At 46.5% G+C, this 20,464-nt stretch overlaps 1 protein-coding gene across 2 annotated transcripts in view; it reads right to left on the reverse strand.

Moving 5' to 3' along the window:
• The window catches only part of ARFGEF1 (ADP ribosylation factor guanine nucleotide exchange factor 1), a 331,110-nt gene that overhangs the window by 174,133 nt on the left and 136,513 nt on the right, over positions 1 to 20,464 (reverse strand). For both annotated transcript variants that reach the window (XM_063923866.1, XM_063923867.1), the window contains exon 2: positions 9,122 to 9,152. In XM_063923866.1, coding sequence (XP_063779936.1) covers positions 9,122 to 9,152 — 31 coding nt within the window. The remainder of the gene's footprint in view (positions 1 to 9,121; positions 9,153 to 20,464) is intronic.

Genomic DNA, 20,464 nt, shown 5'->3' on the forward strand with positions numbered 1-20,464 from the left:
ATTCGTTCTCTCTCAACTTAAGGGCCAGGACTTTTTAAATCCAATAGATTCCCTTTTACATTCACATACTTACTCCATATCTTCTATATATGCCCGTATCTGCTTGGAATTAGACCCACACACTGATCTCCCTGATCTGGCAAAATGGATTTCCCAAGTTCCAACACTTACTATAGATAGCTTATTAGATACTTTTTATACAACTCTTAAATTAATACCGGAGAGTATATATCAGGAAATGGCCTATAAACTGTTGCACAGGGCATACATCTCCCCTAAACAGGGTTTTCTCATGGGTATATCTGAGGGGGCTGGCTGTAATAAATGTTCTGCTGTGGAAGCTGACCTCTTACACTGTCTCTGGGACTGTCCTGTTATTTGGGGCTTCTGGCGTGCTTTACACCGCTATGGTACTTCAGTCTTGGGCATTCCCTTCTAATGTACTGTTTCTTGGGCCCTTTTCGGACACCTGACAGATCAACCTAATACTCCAAACACAGATAAAAAACTGATCGTCCTGCTCTCAGCAGTGGGGAGAAAAGCGATATTACAGCAATGGATTCATTCTGCGCCCCCCCCACCCATTCTCTCTACGGCTACCTCTAGATTGCTCTTTTTATTTACTATGGATTGGCTGGAGGCCTCTATCCATAAGAAAACCTTAACCTCCTTGCTCTTTGTATGCTGGGGGATATATATACATACTCTTCCACCACACACTAAATCAGCAATTTATACATGTTTTCACTCTACCTCCTGGTATTTGCTTCAACAAATAGATGGCCAGGATCCTTTGGCTCACTGACCTCCTGATTCTCCCACTTCTCTCACATTCTTCTCTCCCCTCTTACCCTTTTTCTATTCTTCTTACATCTTTATCTCCTTTAGGAAGCTGGACGGACAATTCCATGGATGGATTCATTGCACTCATCTGTTTATGTTAGCATTTGTACCTGTTAAGAAGTAGTGTTCACAAAAGGGCCAAGTACATCAACAAAGTGTCTCAGGGCCAAAAGCCATCTGGGTTATTCCACACCAACGCAACAGTTTTCAGACTGACCATTTCAGATTGTGATGAAATTTGGTATAATAAATGCTGCCATGGGTGTAAAGAAAACCCCCACATTTTAGGCCGATATATTCAATGGTTTTGAAGTTATATGCCTTTAAACCTGCATTTTTTTTTAAATAAAAAATGTGCTATTAATGTTTTTTTAAACAGCACTTGCGGCTCACCTAATTGAGCTAGAGAGTTGGGCAAGGTCTCTCATTAAACCTCTATTTATGGTCTTTCATATGATATATAACACAGAGTGTTTCCATAAAATTGTAAAATTTTCAAAAACAAAATTTAGATTCTCTCAAAATGCCAATAATTGACATTTTTTTAAAAAATCCACAAAAATTGTTCATACTGATGTTAATAAATCCCCAAAGTTTTATTTTGGGATTATGCTGTAAAAGATTTCATTTTTGACTGATTCATGAAAATTGTATTTAATAAAAACAACAAATATTTTTCCCAGTTCACTGCATTAGAGGAATGCATGTTCCTCTACAGGTGTGTTTGGGCACGAGATTCTACAGACAGAGCCTGCTCCCCTTCTGTGCAGGTGCATAAACGTAAGTGGAAGGATACTCCATGTGGAAAGATACTTCAAGTGTGTAAAATAAGCCCGCCTGTTAAATTTCCTGGACAAGTGGTCCAGGGACAGGATAGGTTTGGGTGGGCTTTAAATAGTGAAGAAAAAATGGTCCCTGGACCATTTGAAAAAGCAAACTGTTTAATTACAGAGAGGTATCAGACTGGGAGACATATGCGCACACAGGGGGGGGGGTTCCAGGTACTCGGTGCAAATGACCGATGTCACTGGCGCATGTCTCAGAAAGTCCCACCTGCCGAGCCGATTCATGCTGCTGCCACGCCGCAGCGCTGCCCTTGGGGCTTCAGTCAGAGGTCGCGGCAGGGGGTAGCCACGGGGATCCGGTTTCAGGGAACTTGAAGTTGCTGCAGCGCATATAGTAGTTTCTTACAGCTCCGCCCTGTCCTCGTAAAGTCCATATTTGGTCTTTTACGAGGACAAAGCGGAGCTCCGGACTAGGTAGCAGTTCCTGCCGAAGGTTGTCTCTGCGTTTCACTTGAATCAGCCTATTGTGATTCCGTCTGGTTCTGGCGCTTCTGCTCCTCCGGAGGCATTGGATGGTGTGCGAGCCTTGAAGATCTATGTCAGGAGAATGGCTCGGATTAGAAAGACAGATTCTTTGTTCGTGCTCTATGACGCACAGAAAAAGGGTTGTCCTGCTTTAAAGCAGTCCGTTGCTCGTTGGATTAGGCTTACATGCTGTCAAACGAAGTCTTCGTAAATCCGGGTAGACGAACGGTCCTTGTTGAAGAAGATTGCTTCTTAATGGCAGAGGCCAAGGGTTTTTGACGAACATGTCCAGAAGATCCGCGTACCACGCCCTCCAAGGCCAATCCGGGGCAATCAGAATTGCCTGGACTCTGATTCCTGATTCGCTCTAGCACCCTTGGGAGCAATGGAATCGGAGGAAACAGGTAGACCAGCTGGTAAGGCCAAGGTGATGACAGTGCATCAACTGCCCTCGCCGAGGGTCCTTGGTTCGCAAGCAATACCAGGGAAGTTTCATGTTGAGACGAGAAGTCGTCATGTCTAGCTGCGGGCAGCCCCACCAGTTGATGACCTGCTGGAACACCTGCTGGTGGAGACCCCACTCCCCCGAGTGGAGATCGTTAAGACTCAGGAAGTCCGCTTCCCAGTTGTCCACACCCGGAATTAAGATTGCTGACAGAGCTCTTGCATTTCTTTCCGCCCAGAGGAGTATCTCTGACACCTCTCGCGTGCAGGCTCTGCTTTTTGTCCCTCCTTGTCGATTGATATACACCACTGCCGTGGCATTGTCCGACTGTACCTGGATCGTGTGATCCCCGAGTAGAGGAGAGGCCGGAAGCAGAACACTGTAGATCGCCGGAAGTTGCAGAATGTTGATCGGAAGGAGGCTTTCGTGGGCTGACCACCTGCCCTGGAACTGCACCCCTTGGGTGACAGCTCCCCATCCCCTTAGACTCGCATCTGTCATGAAGAGGGTCCAATCCTGAACCCCAAAACTACGGCCTTCCAGAAGATTGGAGGACTTGAGCCATCACAGGAGGGAAATCCTGGCACGAGGTGACAGCCGAATCATCCAGTGCATCTGCAGATGTGATCCGGACCACTTGCTCAGGAGATCCAACTGAAATGTTCTGGCATACTGGATAGCCTCATATGAGGCGACCATCTTTCCAACAATCTTATGCAAAGATGGATGGACACTCGAGTAGGTCGGAGCACCATGCGGACCATCTCCTGAAGTGTTCTCGCCTTGTCCTCTGGTAGGAACACCTTCTGGGCCACAGTATCCAGCAACATCCCCAGGAACAGGAGCTTCTGAGTTGGCTCCAGGTGGGACTTCTGTAAGTTGAGGATTCACCCATGGTGTGACAGAAGGTGAACAGTGCGGTCAATATGGAGCAATAAAAGCTCCCTGGATCTCGCTTTTATCAGAAGATCGTCCAGGTAAGGGACAACATTGACCCCCTGGACTCGGAGTTGGAACATCATCTCCGCCATCACCTTTGTGAATACCCTCGGGGCTGTGGACAGGCCGAAGGGCAGTGCCTAGAATTGGAAGTGATTGTCCAGCAGGGCAAACCGCAGGTACGCCTGATGAGGAGGCCAAATCGGAATATGGAGGTAGGCGTCCTTGATATCCAAGGAGACCATGAATTCCCGTTGTTCCAGGCCCACAATCACTGCTCGAAAGGGATTCCATTTTGAACTTGAACACCTACAAATAAGGATTCAAGGATTTTAGATTCGAAATGGGTCTTACCGAACCGTCCGGTTTCGGCACCACAAATAGGTTGGAGTAAAACCCCTTACCGCGTTGCGGTATTGGTACTGGAACAATGATGTGGTACTGGACCAACTTTTGGATGGCCTGTTGCAACGTAACTTGCACATCTTCCAAAGCTGGTAAGCTTGATTTGAAAAATCGTTGGGGAGCAGTACTGTCGAACTCCAGCTTGTAGCCTTGAGAAACGAGATTTCTGACCCCCTGGCAGGAGGTCTCCCAGACGCGGCTGAAGTGACGCAGTCGAGCTCCACCTCGAGATCCCCTCGCGATGGGTGGACACCGTCATGCTGAGGCCTTAGCAGAATCAGAACCGGTGGACTGTTCCTGAAAGCTGGTGCTTGCAGGATTTCTGGACTTACCTCTGGTGCCTCTAGTCGCAATGGAGGCACCTCTGGCCATAGATAGAAATCTGTGAGACCGAAAGGACTAGACAGACGGCCCCGGGTAGGAGCGTCTCGCCGGCAGGGCCCCAAAGTGGAGAAACGTGGATTTCCCAGCTGTAACTTTGGAAATCCAGGTATCCAATTCAACCCCAAAGAGCCATTCCCCAGAAAAGGAGAGGGATTCCACACTACATTAGGATTCTGCGTCCACAATCCTCTGATGCAACCACAAGGCCCTGCATGCCGACACTGCCAAGGCAGAAATCCTAGCATTAATGTTCCCCATCTCCTTGAGCGAATCACAGAGGACACGTGTAGTGTCCTGAATGTGTTTTAGGAGGGTCAACATAGTAACCAAGTGCATATCCCCAGAGAGGCCCCCCTGAATTTGAGTGGCCCAGGAATGAATGGCATGGGTCATCCAGCAACCCGCAATGACCGGCCTTTGTGATACACCTGCACGTGTGTAGATAGACTTTAGTGTAGTCTCTATAGTCCTATCCCCAGGATCCTTCATGGTAAAGGAGCCCGGGGCAGGCAGCACCGCCTTTTTGGACAGGCAAGAGACTGATACATCCACCCCATGGGGTTCCTCCCAAAATGTCCTACTTTCAGGAGCAAATGGGAAAGTGCGCAAAATTTTTTGGGACACTTGGAATTTTTTGTCTGGATTTTTCCAGGCCAGCTTGAATAGGTCATCAAACTCTGTAGAGTCAGGGAATGTGACATCAGGCTTGTTTTGTATAAAGAAAAACGACTGCTATGACGCAGCATCCTCTAGCGGGAGGTTTAACACGTCCCGTATAGCCAGAATTAGGGGTTCAATACCCATAGCAGAATCGGGATCCCCACTAACAGGATCCAAGTCATCCCCATCCTCCTGTGTATCATCTGTATCAGAGAGTAGAGAAGGTAACCCACGCTTCTGTGGACCTGCATGAGAGAGGGGGGCTGTGCTGCATCTGCCCTAGCAGCTAAATCTGCAACAGCTGAGTTTTCTGCACATTAGCAGTAAGCTGGGATGACATATCTGACATCACAGTCTTAAGAGACCCTAACCAGTGGGGCTCTGGACTCTCTCCCCCAGCCCCTTCACTGATTTGTGAAGATTGGCTGCATTGTTCACATGAAACAGAGTCAGAATCTGGTGTGACATACACTGCACAGTTTGTGTTTACCCATGTTTCACAGTAAGCACAGTAACATACACGTACACACAGACAGTTATAATGCAAGCCTGCTCTACTGTATGTGAGAGGAGACACAGACAGAGAAGGACACCAGCACACCCTGAGCTGTACAGCCCCAGTGAGGCTGTCAGCGCACTATATTACAGTAAACACTAACAATTTCTGTCCTAAAGAGGACCCAGATAGTGTACACAAGTGGCTCTCCCCCTTTGCTACACCCTGTACCAGATATCCAGCGTGGCTGAGGAATCAGGAAGCGCTGTGTGTGCTGAGAATGACTGCAGTAAGCAGAGGAAGGCACCAAAATGCCTCAGGTCCCGCTCTGATGTAGCTCCGCCCCATCCAATGGCACCGGAGTTACACTGATATATTATACTAGCAAAGTCTCCATATAGCTTAAAAACATCACAAGTGCTAGTCAAATCGTTTTTGTGCCAATCCTCACAGGGGATCTTAGCCGGACCCCCACGGGAGGGCCCCGTGCGCCACACCCGTGGTCAGCCGCACTTGGACTGGAAACCCCCGGTGAGTACTCCCCACTGATGTCACCTTCAGGCAGCGTTAGGGGTGTGCTGCGCGCTGCGGCTGTGACAGCCAAGTCGCAGTGCCCCTCTGAACAACTACCCCTCAGGACGGTGGTTCTGCAGCGGGGAAGCGGCTCTGCACCTCGTAAGGCCGGTGACCATCCGTCCCCCCCTAACTCCCACAGTGCAGGTATGCTGTTGCTCAGACAGCATACCGAAAATAACAACAAGAAAAAATAAATTGAAGAAAACTCTCTGGAGCTCAGAGATATGCATCCTCTCCGGAGGGCACTTTTTTCTAAACTGCCTGTGGGAAGGGGCATGGAGGGGAGGAGCCAGCACACCCATTTGAAGAAATTTTAAGTGCACTGGCTCCTTTGGACCCCGTCTATACCCCATCGTACTAGATTCCCCCAATATCCCTTATGGATGCTAGAGAAAATCTTTTTTGGTGATTTTTAAATTTATTCTGGAAGAAGTTTGAGAATGCTATGGAAGCAGTAGACTGTCACTGTGTTATGTTCCAGACAGTCTGAAATAACAGCATAGCTAAGATGCTCAGTTTTTGTTTTTCCCTTGTAATACACCACAAATGTGACACAAATGGTCCAGGAACAGGTTAGGGTGGGCTTAACAGAGTGACCAATGGGCTTTCTTGACTATTTAAAACCCATCCAAACCTATCCTGCACTTGTAGTGGTCCAGGAAACTGTAAAAGGCGGGTCCATTTAACACACCTCAAGTATCTTTCCACATGGAGTATCTTTCCACTTACGTTTATGCGCCTGCACAGAAGGGGGGCAGGCTCTGTCTGTAGAATCACGTCACCAAACACACCTGAAGAGAAATATGCATTCCTCTAATGTAGTGAACTGGGAAAAATATTATTTGTTGATTTGTAAATAGAATTTTCATGACTCACTCAAAAATGAAAACTCTTATACAGTAGCATGTGATCCCATCATGATCCCAAAATAAAACGTTGGGGATTCATTAACATTAGTATGAACAATTTTTGAGATTTTTTTTCAAAAATGTTAAATATTGCCTTTTTCAGAAAATCTAAATTGTTTTTTGAAAGTTTTTAATTTTTATGGAAACATTGCTGTTATATATCATATAAAAAAAGAGGTTTAATTTGAGACCTTGCCCAACTGTACAGCTCAATTAGGTGAGCTGCAAATACAATTTCAAAAACGTTAATAGCACATTTGTTGTGAAAAAAAAATTGCAGCTTTAAAAGGCATATAACTTTTGACCACATCAGTCTAAAATTTGGGGGTTTTCTTTACACCTATTGCAGCATTTATTATACCAAATTTCATCACAATCTGAAATAGTCAGTCTGAAAACTGTGTTGAGTTGGTGTTGAATAACCCACCCCTAAGATATACATCATACTTTCCTCTCTGCTGAAATGTACCATTGCAGCATCCTTTGAACAAAAGCAGGTACAGTATTAAATGTTAAACTGGACATACACTTTAAGATCTGTCCAACCAACCAATTTGCTGGTTCGAACGAAAATCTGGTAATGTATTGGCTTGTAGTATGTTAGTGGACAAGTATTATTCAGAATGGGATAGTCTGACTCTAGGCTGTTAGCAAATCTGCTTCAAATAGGGGTCATCTTCTCAGTAATACCATCAAACCAATAAAAAATATAGCAAAACAACAAATAAATCAATACTATGGATGCCGCGTGCTGGACACAGCCTTACCCCTATATAGGTCTCCAAATATTTGTCTTTCTACAGTGGTTAGAAGGCTCAAACACTGCAAATACTGTAGTAATATTTCATACCTTCTGCATAACTGGAATTGCTATTAAAGGTTGTCACTTTGTGGTACCCCCATTTGTTGTACTTTTTTATATATACTTTTCAGGCTTGAAACCTGGATGAGGCTGGCCACACATTGTATGATCTGGCTTGGCTAACACAACGATTTGGCAACTTTTAAGTAGCCACATTTAACAAGATCTGGCCAACCGCTTTCAGGTCAAATAGCCAGATCTATTAGGGGTCTTCATAGGTGTCCGTTAGTGGAGTCAGAAGATGAGCACATAGACAGGCCACCATAGCCCATCTCACTGTATTTACCAACGGATCAGATAATAAATTAGATGCATAATGATTTTTATTTTAATATTAATTCAGACATGGGAGATGTTTTGGGAGCAAAAACACTGTTACTGGGCCAACTGCTTGACAGTTGACAGTGTTACAGATCTTGTAGTAAGAGTGGCCAGCACTAGTCAGGTAATATATATAACAATACATGTAAATGATATACAAGTAATCTCTATTTCTTCCATTTGTATTTTGAGCTTCCGTACGTCTCTTTGACTGATACTCTAAGGCAGTGTTTTTCAACCACTGTGCCGTGGCACACTAGTGTGCCTTGAGCAGTCTCCAGGTGTGCCACCATAGCAGCAAGCCCGTCAGTCTCCTGGTGTGCCGCCATAGGCCAAGCCCGTCAATGTTTTGCCGCTACTGAGGCCCTGGAATGATCAATACTGGTGGGTTTAGTGGTTGCAGAGCCAGTTCTAATTTTGGGCCGGGCAGTATTGGGCTCTTCTGGCTTTCTCAGATGTGGCTCAGGCGTTACCTATGGAAAAGCTGCGACATGACATCCTAGAACACGCAGCTGCACCATGCATCACCATTATATTTGAGTGTGCCTTGGCAATATTTAAATCTTGTTCAGTGTGCCGCGAGTTGTAAAAGGTTGAAAATCTCTGCTCTAAAGGTAATGAGACCAGGATACTGTGGGCATCATAATATAAGACAGCTACAAAGAACAGTAGTGGGGCAGATGTAGTAACCTGGAGATGGCATAAGGAAGTGATAAACCAGTGATATGTGCAAGGTGATAAACGCACCAGCCAATCAGCTCCAATATGTAAATTAACAGTTAGGAGTCGATTGGCTGGTGCGTTTATCACCTTGCACACATCACTGGTTTATCACTTCCTTATGCCTTCTCCAGGTTAATACATATGCCCCAAAGTCACAGTGTAATAGGGCACAAAGGGAAACGGAACGCATAAGTATTCAGGAAATATGACAAATATATTAACGGTTACTCTACAATCGATGTTACTTACTTTTGTTTATCTGTTTCGCATTTTATTTCCTCTGTGGAAAACAAGGAGAAGAAAATAGTAAATTAGAAAATGAAGCTCAACATGCTTTTACAGTATATCAACCTAATTGCATTTCTATTTGAATCTTCTGCTAAATATAAATGATAGAGTCAGAACATAACATTTTCTATATGTGCATGAAAACGGACCATTGACCGGGGACATTTATTTTGCAGATTGTGTAATGTCTAAAATAATAATAATAGTAATTTAGTGTATATTTGCAAAACTTGGGCTGGGTACACACTGCAATATGTCATTCGAACAGCCGACGAACAACGTATCACATAGAGCATCTGTCCGTGTAAAAAGAAAATATGTCTGTGAATGACGTCATTCACAGACATATCAGGACGGCCCTGCTGCACAGCCGATGCAGATGCATCTTGTGCGTATAGCCGACAGACCCACATGCGGGTCACCGGAGCCGTTGGTAACAACTTTACAACTGCATTGCCCCGTTGCATGCAGCATGTTATGATACAGAGGGGCAGATGTATTAAGCCTGCAGAAGGGAGAAAGAAGTGATAAAGCAGTGATAAGTGCAAGGTGATAACGCACCAGCCAGTCAGCTACTAACTGCCATTTTTCAAACCCGTAATGATTGGCTGGTGCGGTATCACCTTGCACTTATCACTTCTTTATCCCTTCTCCAGGCTTTATACATCTGCCCCATTGTGCCGTTATACACGTTGCAAAGTATCGTTACATCTCAGCTTGCACTGTTGTACCCAGCTAAATATATAACAGGCCAATTTGTTCGCACTTGGAGGGGCAGACGGGGTAGAGCAAAGATTCACTTCTGAAGCCAAAAGTTGCTTTCTTCATTGATCGTGCCTATATTACAGAGGTTTTTGGCCATATCTTTTGATTAATTTCCTTGCTTATTTCTTTCATGCACGAGAAAGATGATTATAACTGCATTATAGAGGATTATTTTTTAATTAACCGAAATAGCAAGCAATGTGTTTTCCACTGGCCAAACAAATGTTTACAAACTTCCCGTGTGCTTATGACCTGGCTTTCTGTGACTGTATCTGGCTGTAGTTGTGCATGACGTAAACGTGACCCAAATGCGAGTGTGCAGGGGTGGAGGCATCTCACTATGATCCGAGCTAAACATATTTGCTAAAATACGCTATATTCACATGCAGCTTATTTTATGACGCACTTAGGTAAAGCTCAGCACCAGCCTCATTGCATGATTTCCACTGAGCAGCAGCAATAAGGGTTTATCTGATTGGTGCAGATGAGACAATAAAAGCAGATCTGTCATTGGTTACTATGGTTTAGAGCAAATTCAGCAACAAAAGGCAGCATTAGCTGATGCTCCATATGTGTGTCACTGTAATGCCTCAGTCACTGTCCTTGATCCACAAGAATGATTGGAAAATCTCATCTTCAGTTGTATGGCTGTATTGGCGACAGATTCATGATGTCCCATGCTTAGAGAGCGTTCATACAAATGTGTTCTACAAATGAGACAGCAACAAGCACTCGTCAGGAAACATGGTAAAGTGGCTATTAGCAACCCCTAACTATGAATGCTGCAATAAGCACATACCAGCTATGGGGTATATGCAATTGCGGTCGAATTCCCGAAATTGTCGAAAAACTGGACTTTTTCGGCAAAAAAAAAAAAATTGACAATGCAATTCAGTACTTTCCGTCAAAAAAAACGGACTTTCAAAATTCGACTTTTTGAAATTCGACATTTGTCAAATTCGACATTTCTGCAATGGTACAAATGCAGCAATTCGCCAAAAGTATATTCAATTGAAGTTTGGAAATTCGACAACAGTGCTTTTAGACAGTAAATTCGTCATTTTCAATCCGCCACACTTTGGTGGGGGAATCTAATAAAAAAAAATTAAAACATGTTTCTCTATCGTCCTAGTGGATGCTGGGGTTCCTGAAAGGACCATGGGGAATAGCGGCTCCGCAGGAGACAGGGCACAAAAAGTAAAGCTTTTCCAGGTCAGGTGGTGTGCACTGGCTCCTCCCCCTATGACCCTCCTCCAGACTCCAGTTAGATTTTTGTGCCCGGCCGAGAAGGGTGCAATCTAGGTGGCTCTCCTAAAGAGCTGCTTAGAAAAAGTTTAGCTTAGGTTTTTTATTTTACAGTGAGTCCTGCTGGCAACAGGATCACTGCAACGAGGGACTGAGGGGAGAAGAAGTGAACTCACCTGCGTGCAGGATGGATTGGCTTCTTGGCTACTGGACATCAGCTCCAGAGGGACGATCACAGGTACAGCCTGGATGGTCACCGGAGCCGCGCCGCCGGCCCCCTTGCAGATGCTGAAGTCAGAAGAGGTCCAAAATCGGCGGCTGAAGACTCCTGCAGTCTTCTAAAGGTAGCGCACAGCACTGCAGCTGTGCGCCATTTTCCTCTCAGCACACTTCACACGCAGTCACTGAGGGTGCAGGGCGCTGGGGGGGGGCGCCCTGGGAGGCAAATGTAACCTATATAAAGGCTAAAAATACCTCACATATAGCCCCCAGAGGCTATATGGAGATATTTAACCCCTGCCTGGATTCACTGAATAGCGGGAGACGAGCCCGCCGGAAAAGGGGCGGGGCCTATCTCCTCAGCACACGGCGCCATTTCCTCTCACAGCTCCGCTGGTCAGGACGGCTCCCAGGTCTCTCCCCTGCACTGCACTACAGAAACAGGGTAAAACAGAGAGGGGGGGCAAATTTATGGCGATATTTTTATATATATATAAAGCAGCTATAAGGGAGCACTTATTATAAGGCTATCCCTGTTATATATAGCGCTTTTGGTGTGTGCTGGCAAACTCTCCCTCTGTCTCCCCAAAGGGCTAGTGGGTCCTGTCTTCGTTAGGAGCATTCCCTGTGTGTCTGCTGTGTGTCGGTACGTGTGTGTCGACATGTATGAGGACGATATTGGTGTGGAGGCGGAGCAATTGCCAAATATGAGGATGTCACCCCCTAGGGAGTCGACACCAGAATGGATGCCTTTATTTATGGAACTACGGGATAGTGTCAACACGCTAAAGCAGTCGTTTGACGACATGAGACGGCCGGTCAATCAATTAGTGCCTGTCCAGGCGACTCAAACACCGTCAGGGGCTGTAAAACGCCCTTTGCCTCAGTCGGTCGACACAGACCCAGACACAGGCACTGACTCCAGTGGTGACGGTGACGAATCAACCGTATTTTCCAGTAGGGCCACACGTTATATGATTTTGGCAATGAAGGAGGCGTTACATTTAGCTGATACTACAGGTACCACTAAACAGGGTATTATGTGGGGTGTGAAAAAACTACCTATAGTTTTTCCTGAATCAGAAGAATTAAATGACGTGTGTAATGAAGCGTGGGTTGCTCCTGATAAAAAGCTGATAATTTCAAAGAAATTATTGGCATTATACCCTTTCCCGCCAGAGGTTAGGGAGCGCTGGGAAACATCTCCTAGGGTGGACAAGGCGCTAACACGCTTATCTAAACAAGTGGCGTTACCCTCTCCTGAGACGGCCGCACTTAAAGATCCATCAGATAGGAGGATGGAAAATATCCAAAAAAGTATATACACACATGCAGGTGTTATACTACGACCAGCTATAGCGACTGCCTGGATGTGCAGTGCTGGGGTAGTTTGGTCAGAGTCCCTGATTGAAAATATTGATACCCTGGACAGGGACAATATTTTACTGTCGTTAGAACAAATAAAGGATGCATTTCTTTATATGCGTGATGCACAGAGGGATATCTGCACACTGGCATCACGGGTAAGTGCTATGTCCATTTCGGCCAGAAGAGCTTTATGGACGCGACAGTGGACAGGCGATGCGGATTCAAAACGGCATATGGAAGTTTTGCCGTATAAAGGGGAGGAGTTATTTGGAGTCGGTCTATCAGATTTGGTGGCCACGGCTACAGCCGGGAAATCCACCTTTCTACCTCAAGTCACTCCCCAACAGAAAAAGGCACCGACTTTTCAACCGCAGCCCTTTCGTTCCTTTAAAAATAAGAGAGCAAAGGGCTATTCATATCTGCCACGAGGCAGAGGTCGAGGGAAGAGACAGCAACAGGCAGCTCCTTCCCAGGAACAGAAGCCCTCCCCGGCTTCTACAAAAGCCTCAGCATGACGCTGGGGCTTCTCAAGCGGACTCGGGGACGGTGGGCGGTCGTCTCAAAAATTACAGCGCGCAGTGGGCTCACTCGCAAGTAGATCCCTGGATCCTGCAGATAATATCTCAGGGGTACAGGTTGGAATTAGAGACAGATCCACCTCGCCGTTTCCTGAAGTCTGCTTTACCAACGTCCCCCTCTGAAAGGGAGACGGTTTTGGAAGCCATTCACAAGCTGTACTCTCAGCAGGTGATAGTCAAGGTACCTCTTCTACAACAAGGGAAGGGGTATTATTCCACTCTTTTTGTGGTACCGAAGCCGGATGGCTCGGTAAGGCCTATTCTAAATCTGAAGTCCTTGAACCTGTACATAAAGAAGTTCAAGTTCAAAATGGAGTCACTCAGAGCAGTGATAGCGAACCTGGAAGAGGGGGATTTTATGGTATCCTTGGACATCAAGGATGCGTATCTCCACGTTCCAATTTACCCCTCACACCAGGGGTACCTCAGGTTCGTTGTACAAAACTGTCACTATCAGTTTCAGACGCTGCCGTTCGGATTGTCCACGGCACCTCGGGTCTTTACAAAGGTAATGGCCGAGATGATGATTCTTCTTCGAAGAAAAGGCATATTAATTATCCCATACTTGGACGATCTCCTAATAAGAGCAAGGTCCAGAGAACAGCTAGAGATGGGATTAGCACTGTCTCAAGAAGTGCTAAAACAGCACGGGTGGATTCTGAATATTCCAAAATCCCAGTTAATGCCGACAACTCGTCTGCTGTTCCTAGGGATGATTCTGGACACGGTTCAGAAAAAGGTTTTTCTCCCGGAGGAAAAAGCCAAGGAGTTATCCGAGCTTGTCAGGAACCTCCTAAAACCAGGAAAGGTGTCTGTACATCAATGCACAAGAGTCCTGGGAAAAATGGTGGCTTCTTACGAAGCAATTCCATTCGGCAGATTCCACGCAAGAATTTTCCAAAGGGATCTGTTGGACAAATGGTCAGGGTCGCATCTTCAGATGCACCTGCGGATAACCCTGTCTCCAAGGACAAGGGTGTCTCTTCTGTGGTGGTTGCAGAGTGCTCATCTATTGGAGGGCCGCAGATTCGGCATACAGGATTGGATCCTGGTGACCACGGACGCCAGCCTGAGAGGCTGGGGAGCAGTCACACAAGGAAGAAACTTCCAGGGAGTATGGACGAGCCTGGAAACGTCTCTTCACATAAACATTCTGGAACTAAGAGCAATCTACAATGCTCTAAGCCAGGCAGAACCTCTGCTTCAGGGAAAACCGGTGTTGATCCAGTCGGACAACATCACGGCAGTCGCCCATGTGAACAGACAGGGCGGCACAAGAAGCAGGAGTGCAATGGCAGAAGCTGCAAGGATTCTTCGCTGGGCAGAGAATCATGTGATAGCACTGTCAGCAGTGTTCATCCCGGGAGTGGACAACTGGGAAGCAGACTTCCTCAGCAGACACGATCTTCACCCGGGAGAGTGGGGACTTCATCCAGAAGTCTTCCACATGCTGGTAACCAGTTGGGAAAGACCAATGGTGGACATGATGGCGTCTCGCCTCAACAAAAAACTGGACAGGTATTGCGCCAGGTCAAGAGATCCGCAGGCAATAGCTGTGGACGCGCTGGTAACGCCTTGGGTGTACCAGTCGGTGTATGTGTTTCCTCCTCTGCCTCTTATACCAAAAGTATTGAGAATTATACGGCAAAGAGGCGTAAGAACGATACTAGTGGTTCCGGATTGGCCAAGAAGGACTTGGTACCCGGAACTTCAAGAGATGATCACGGAAGATCCGTGGCCTCTACCTCTAAGGAGGGACTTGCTTCAGCAGGGTCCCTGTCTGTTTCAAGACTTACCGCGGCTGCGTTTGACGGCATGGCGGTTGAACGCCGGATCCTAAAGGAAAAAGGCATGCCGGAAGAAGTCATTCCTACTTTGATTAAAGCAAGGAAGGAAGTAACCGTGCAACATTATCACCGAATTTGGCGAAAATATGTTGCGTGGTGCGAAGATCGGAGTGTTCCGACGGTGGAATTTCAACTGGGTCGATTCCTACATTTCCTGCAATCAGGATTGTCTATGGGTCTCAAATTGGGATCTATTAAGGTTCAAATTTCGGCCCTGTCGATTTTCTTTCAAAAAGAATTGGCTTCAGTCCCTGAAGTCCAGACCTTTGTTAAGGGAGTGCTGCATATACAGCCTCCTGTGGTGCCTCCAGTGGCACCGTGGGATCTCAATGTGGTTTTGGACTTTCTAAAATCTCATTGGTTTGAACCACTAAAAAAGGTGGATTTGAAATATCTCACATGGAAAGTGACCATGCTTCTAGCCCTGGCTTCGGCCAGGAGAGTGTCAGAACTGGCAGCTTTATCTTACAAAAGCCCATATCTGATTTTCCATTCGGACAGGGCAGAACTGCGGACTCGTCCGCATTTTCTCCCTAAGGTGGTGTCAGCATTTCATCTGAACCAGCCTATTGTAGTGCCTGCGGCTACAAGTGACTTGGAGGACTCCAAGTTACTGGACGTTGTCAGAGCATTAAAAATATATATTGCAAGGACAGCTGGAGTCAGAAAATCTGACTCGTTGTTTATATTGTATGCACCCAACAAGATGGGTGCTCCTGCGTCTAAGCAGACGATTGCTCGTTGGATCTGTAGCACAATCCAACTTGCACATTCTGTGGCAGGCCTGCCACAGCCTAAATCTGTAAAGGCCCACTCCACAAGGAAGGTGGGCTCATCTTGGGCGGCTGCCCGAGGGGTCTCGGCATTACAACTTTACCGAGCAGCTACGTGGTCAGGGGAGAACACGTTTGTAAAATTTTACAAATTTGATACTCTGGCTATGGAGGACCTGGAGTTCTCTCATTCGGTGCTGCAGAGTCATCCGCACTCTCCCGCCCGTTTGGGAGCTTTGGTATAATCCCCATGGTCCTTTCAGGAACCCCAGCATCCACTAGGACGATAGAGAAAATAAGATTTTACTTACCGATAAATCTATTTCTCGGAGTCCGTAGTGGATGCTGGGCGCCCATCCCAAGTGCGGATTATCTGCAATAATTGTACATAGTTATTGTTAACAAATTCGGGTTATTGTTGAAGGAAGCCATCTTTCAGAGGCTCCGCTGTTATCATACTGTTAACTGGGTTTAGATCACAAGTTGTACGGTGTGATTGGTGTGGCTGGTATGAGTCTTACCCGGGATTCAAAATCCTTCCTTATTGTGTACGCTCGTCCGGGCACTGTACCTAACTGGAGTCTGGAGGAGGGTCATAGGGGGAGGAGCCAGTGCACACCACCTGACCTGGAAAAGCTTTACTTTTTGTGCCCTGTCTCCTGCGGAGCCGCTATTCCCCATGGTCCTTTCAGGAACCCCAGCATCCACTACGGACTCCGAGAAATAGATTTATCGGTAAGTAAAATCTTATTTTTTTTTGGTGTTTTTTTTATTGGTAATAGCATATCTATTTATATTAGAAGGGATTAGGTACTTGGTTTGTCTATTTTGGAGGCACAAGTATTATTTATATATTTTTAAAAATATATATATATTTTTTTATTTTTTTTTAAATGGAATGGTAAAATCCAGAAAAAAAATGGCATGGGGTCCCCCTCCAAAGCATTACCAGCCTCGGGCTCTTCGAGACGGTCCTGGTTCTAAAAATCCGGGGGGGGGGAAATGACAGGGGATCCCCCGTATTTTTAAAACCAGCACCGGGCTCTGCGCCTGGTGCTGGTGCAAAAAATACGGGGGACAAAAAGAGTAGGGGTCCCCCGTATTTTTTACACCAGCATCGGGCTCCACTAGCTGGACAGATCATGCCACAGCCGGGGGTCACTTTTATACAGCGCCCTGCGGCCGTGGCATTAAATATCCAACTAGTCACCCCTGGCCGGGGTACCCTGGGGGAGTGGGGACCCCTTCAATCAAGGGGTCCCCCCCCAGCCACCCAAGGGCCAGGGGTGAAGCCCGAGGCTGTCCCCCCCATCCAAGGGCTGCGGATGGGGGGCTGATAGCCTTTGGAAAAATGAAAGAATATTGTTTTTTCCAGTAGTACTACAAGTCCCAGCAAGCCTCCCCCGCAAGCTGGTACTTGGAGAACCACAAGTACCAGCATGCGGGAGAAAAACGGGCCCGCTGGTACCTGTAGTTCTACTGAAAAAAAATACCCAAATAAAAACAGGACACGCACACCGTGAAAGTAAAACTTTATTTCACACCTGCCGACACACACATACTTACCTATGTTGACACGATGTTCGGTCCACTTGTCCAAGTAGAATCCGGGGTACCTGTGAATAAAATTATACTCACCTCAATCCAGTGTCCAGGTTATAATCCACGTACTTGGCAAAAAAATAAAAACGAACACCCGGACCAAACGGACTGAAAGGGGTCCCATGTTTACACATAGGACCCCTTTCCACGAATGCCGGGACCCCACGTGACTGCTGTCACAGAAGGTCCCTTCAGCCAATCAGGTAGCGCTACTTCGTGGCACTCACCTGATTGGGTGTATGCGCGTCTGCTGTCAGACAGCGCATCGCAAAGCCTCTCCATTATATTCAATGGTGGGAACTTTGTGTCAGCGGTGAGGTCACCCGCGGTCAGCGGCTGACCGCGGTTAACCCCACCGCTACCCGCAAAGTTCCCACCATTGAAACTAATGGAGGGAGCTGTGCGATGCGCTGTCTGACAGCAGACGCGCATACAGCCAATCACGAGAGTGCCACGAGAGTGCCACGAAGTAGCGCTTCCTGATTGGCTGAAGGGACCTTCTGTGACAGCAGACACGTGGGGTCCCGGCATTCGTGGAAAGGGGTCCCATGTGTAAACATGGGACCCCTTTCAGTCCGTTTGGTCCGGGTGTTCGTTTTTATTTTTTTGCCAAGTACGTGGATTATAACCTGGACACTGGATTGAGGTGAGTATAATTTTATTCACAGGTACCCCGGATTCTACTTGGACAAGTGGACCGAACGTCGTGTCAACATAGGTAAGTATGTGTGTGTCGGCAGGTGTGAAATAAAGTTTTACTTTCACGGTGTGCGTGTCCTGTTTTTATTTGGGTATTTTTTTTCAGTAGAACTACAGGTACCAGCGGGCCCGTTTTTCTCCCGCATGCTGGTACTTGTGGTTCTCCAAGTACCAGCTTGCGGGGGAGGCTTGCTGGGACTTGTAGTACTACTGGAAAAAACAATATTCTTTCATTTTTCCAAAGGCTATCAGCCCCCCATCCGCAGCCCTTGGATGGGGGGGGGGGGGGGGGGGGGACAGCCTCGGGCTTCACCCCTGGCCCTTGGGTGGCTGGGGGGGGACCCCTTGATTGAAGGGGTCCCCACTCCCCCAGGGTACCCCGGCCAGGGGTGACTAGTTGGATATTTAATGCCACGGCCACAGGGCGCTGTATAAAAGTGACCCCCGGCTGTGGCATTATCTGTCCAGCTAGTGGAGCCCGATGCTGGTGTAAAAAATACGGGGGACCCCTACTCTTTTTGTCCCCCGTATTTTTTGCACCAGCACCAGGCGCAGAGCCCGGTGCTGGTTTTAAAAATACGGGGGATCCCATGACATTTTTCCCCCCGGATTTTTAGAACCAGGACCGGCTCGAAGAGCCCGAGGCTGGTTATGCTTTGGAGGGGTGACCCCACGCCATTTTTTTCGGGGTTTTTCCCGTTTTTTAAAAATCGGAACAAAATCCGTCAAATCGCCCGTTTTTCGTCAGCGGGACTGTCGAATCCGTTTTTTATTGAATATGGTCAATTTCGGCACCCACTTGCCGAAATTAGACGGTCGAATTGTGTCGAATTAAAAAACGGACGGAAAATTGCCGCGATTCGCCGCTAATTGCATATACCCCTATATGTCCTGTATGTGACTTCTCCGAAAGCCTCTGATATAACGGGTTCCTTCTTTCATTCAATATGGGTCTACTCTGAATTTGCAACAACTGTGTTCTGCTCAATGTGTACCACGCAAAATAAACTAAAGCAAATAACATTTAAAATCCATATTTCAAAACACATACAGTACATTACCCTATAGGGCCTAATTCGTGTTTGTGCGTAAATGTGTACGCAGCTGCGTTTTTCTAGGCTACGGAACTGCTAAACATCACAAGTGAAGCTGGCGCCCAGGAAAGAAGACAGAAGCCCAATGAAGCCATCACAAAGACCTCCGCAACTGCGTACTCATACGCAACACAAACACAATAACGAGGAACATCGACAACAGGCCAGCGTACATATACAGTATAGTACGTGTACATCACAACAGGGCAGTGTACATATACAATAGTATGTACATCCCCACAGGCCAGCGTACACAAACAGCAGTACATACATCACAACAGGCCAGCGTACATATACAGTAGTATGTAAATCCCCACAGGCCAGCGTACACAAACAGCAGTACATACATCACAACAGGCCAGCGTACATATACAGTAGTATGTAAATCCCCACAGGCCAGCGTACACATACAGCAGTACGTACAGGCCAAAAGGCCATCGTGCATATACAGTAGTGTGCACATCACAATAGGCCAGTGTACACATACAGCAGTACGTACATCACAACAGACAGTTTGATGTTATGCCAATTTTCGGCAGATTCTCCTACATTTATTCATTGTTTTTGGAAGACATTACACTGTTTGGGTTACAGTTACCATCTGTTTCTATTAATCCACAGGTACCTAAAAATCATTGAGACGCTCTAGGACGCATTTCCTTATCCATAATGTATTCTAGGATGTGTTATCCATTACTATTTATTAGTCACCGTACAGCGGCAGCACTGTGACATGCACACTTCCCGCAGTCTTCTCTGTCACACACTCAGTTTTCCCACAAGGGCAGGGAGGTTATATAGCCAGTGTGAAATGTAATTAGTAAACTGCAATCTGATTAATAAAGAGCACACCCAAAGGAACCTGAAAATGGTTTAACCCCTCTATATCCAGGAGTGGCTCGCACTAATGATCAGCCCATGTTTAGAATGTCAGGAATCCATTAGTTTCACTGCAATTAACATTTCTTCCCACTATTTTTTTTTATATATACTTGGACTGAACAGAATGTAAACTGCAGACGCAGCAGGTTGCACCCTGATGTAGAGCTGGCAACACAAACTTCATTTAGGGCCTGACTCAGAGATGTGTTATACACAGCTGTGATCCCGTGCA

Source organism: Pseudophryne corroboree, chromosome 5 (genome assembly GCF_028390025.1).
Source record: "Pseudophryne corroboree isolate aPseCor3 chromosome 5, aPseCor3.hap2, whole genome shotgun sequence".
Lineage (NCBI taxonomy): Eukaryota > Metazoa > Chordata > Amphibia > Anura > Myobatrachidae > Pseudophryne > Pseudophryne corroboree.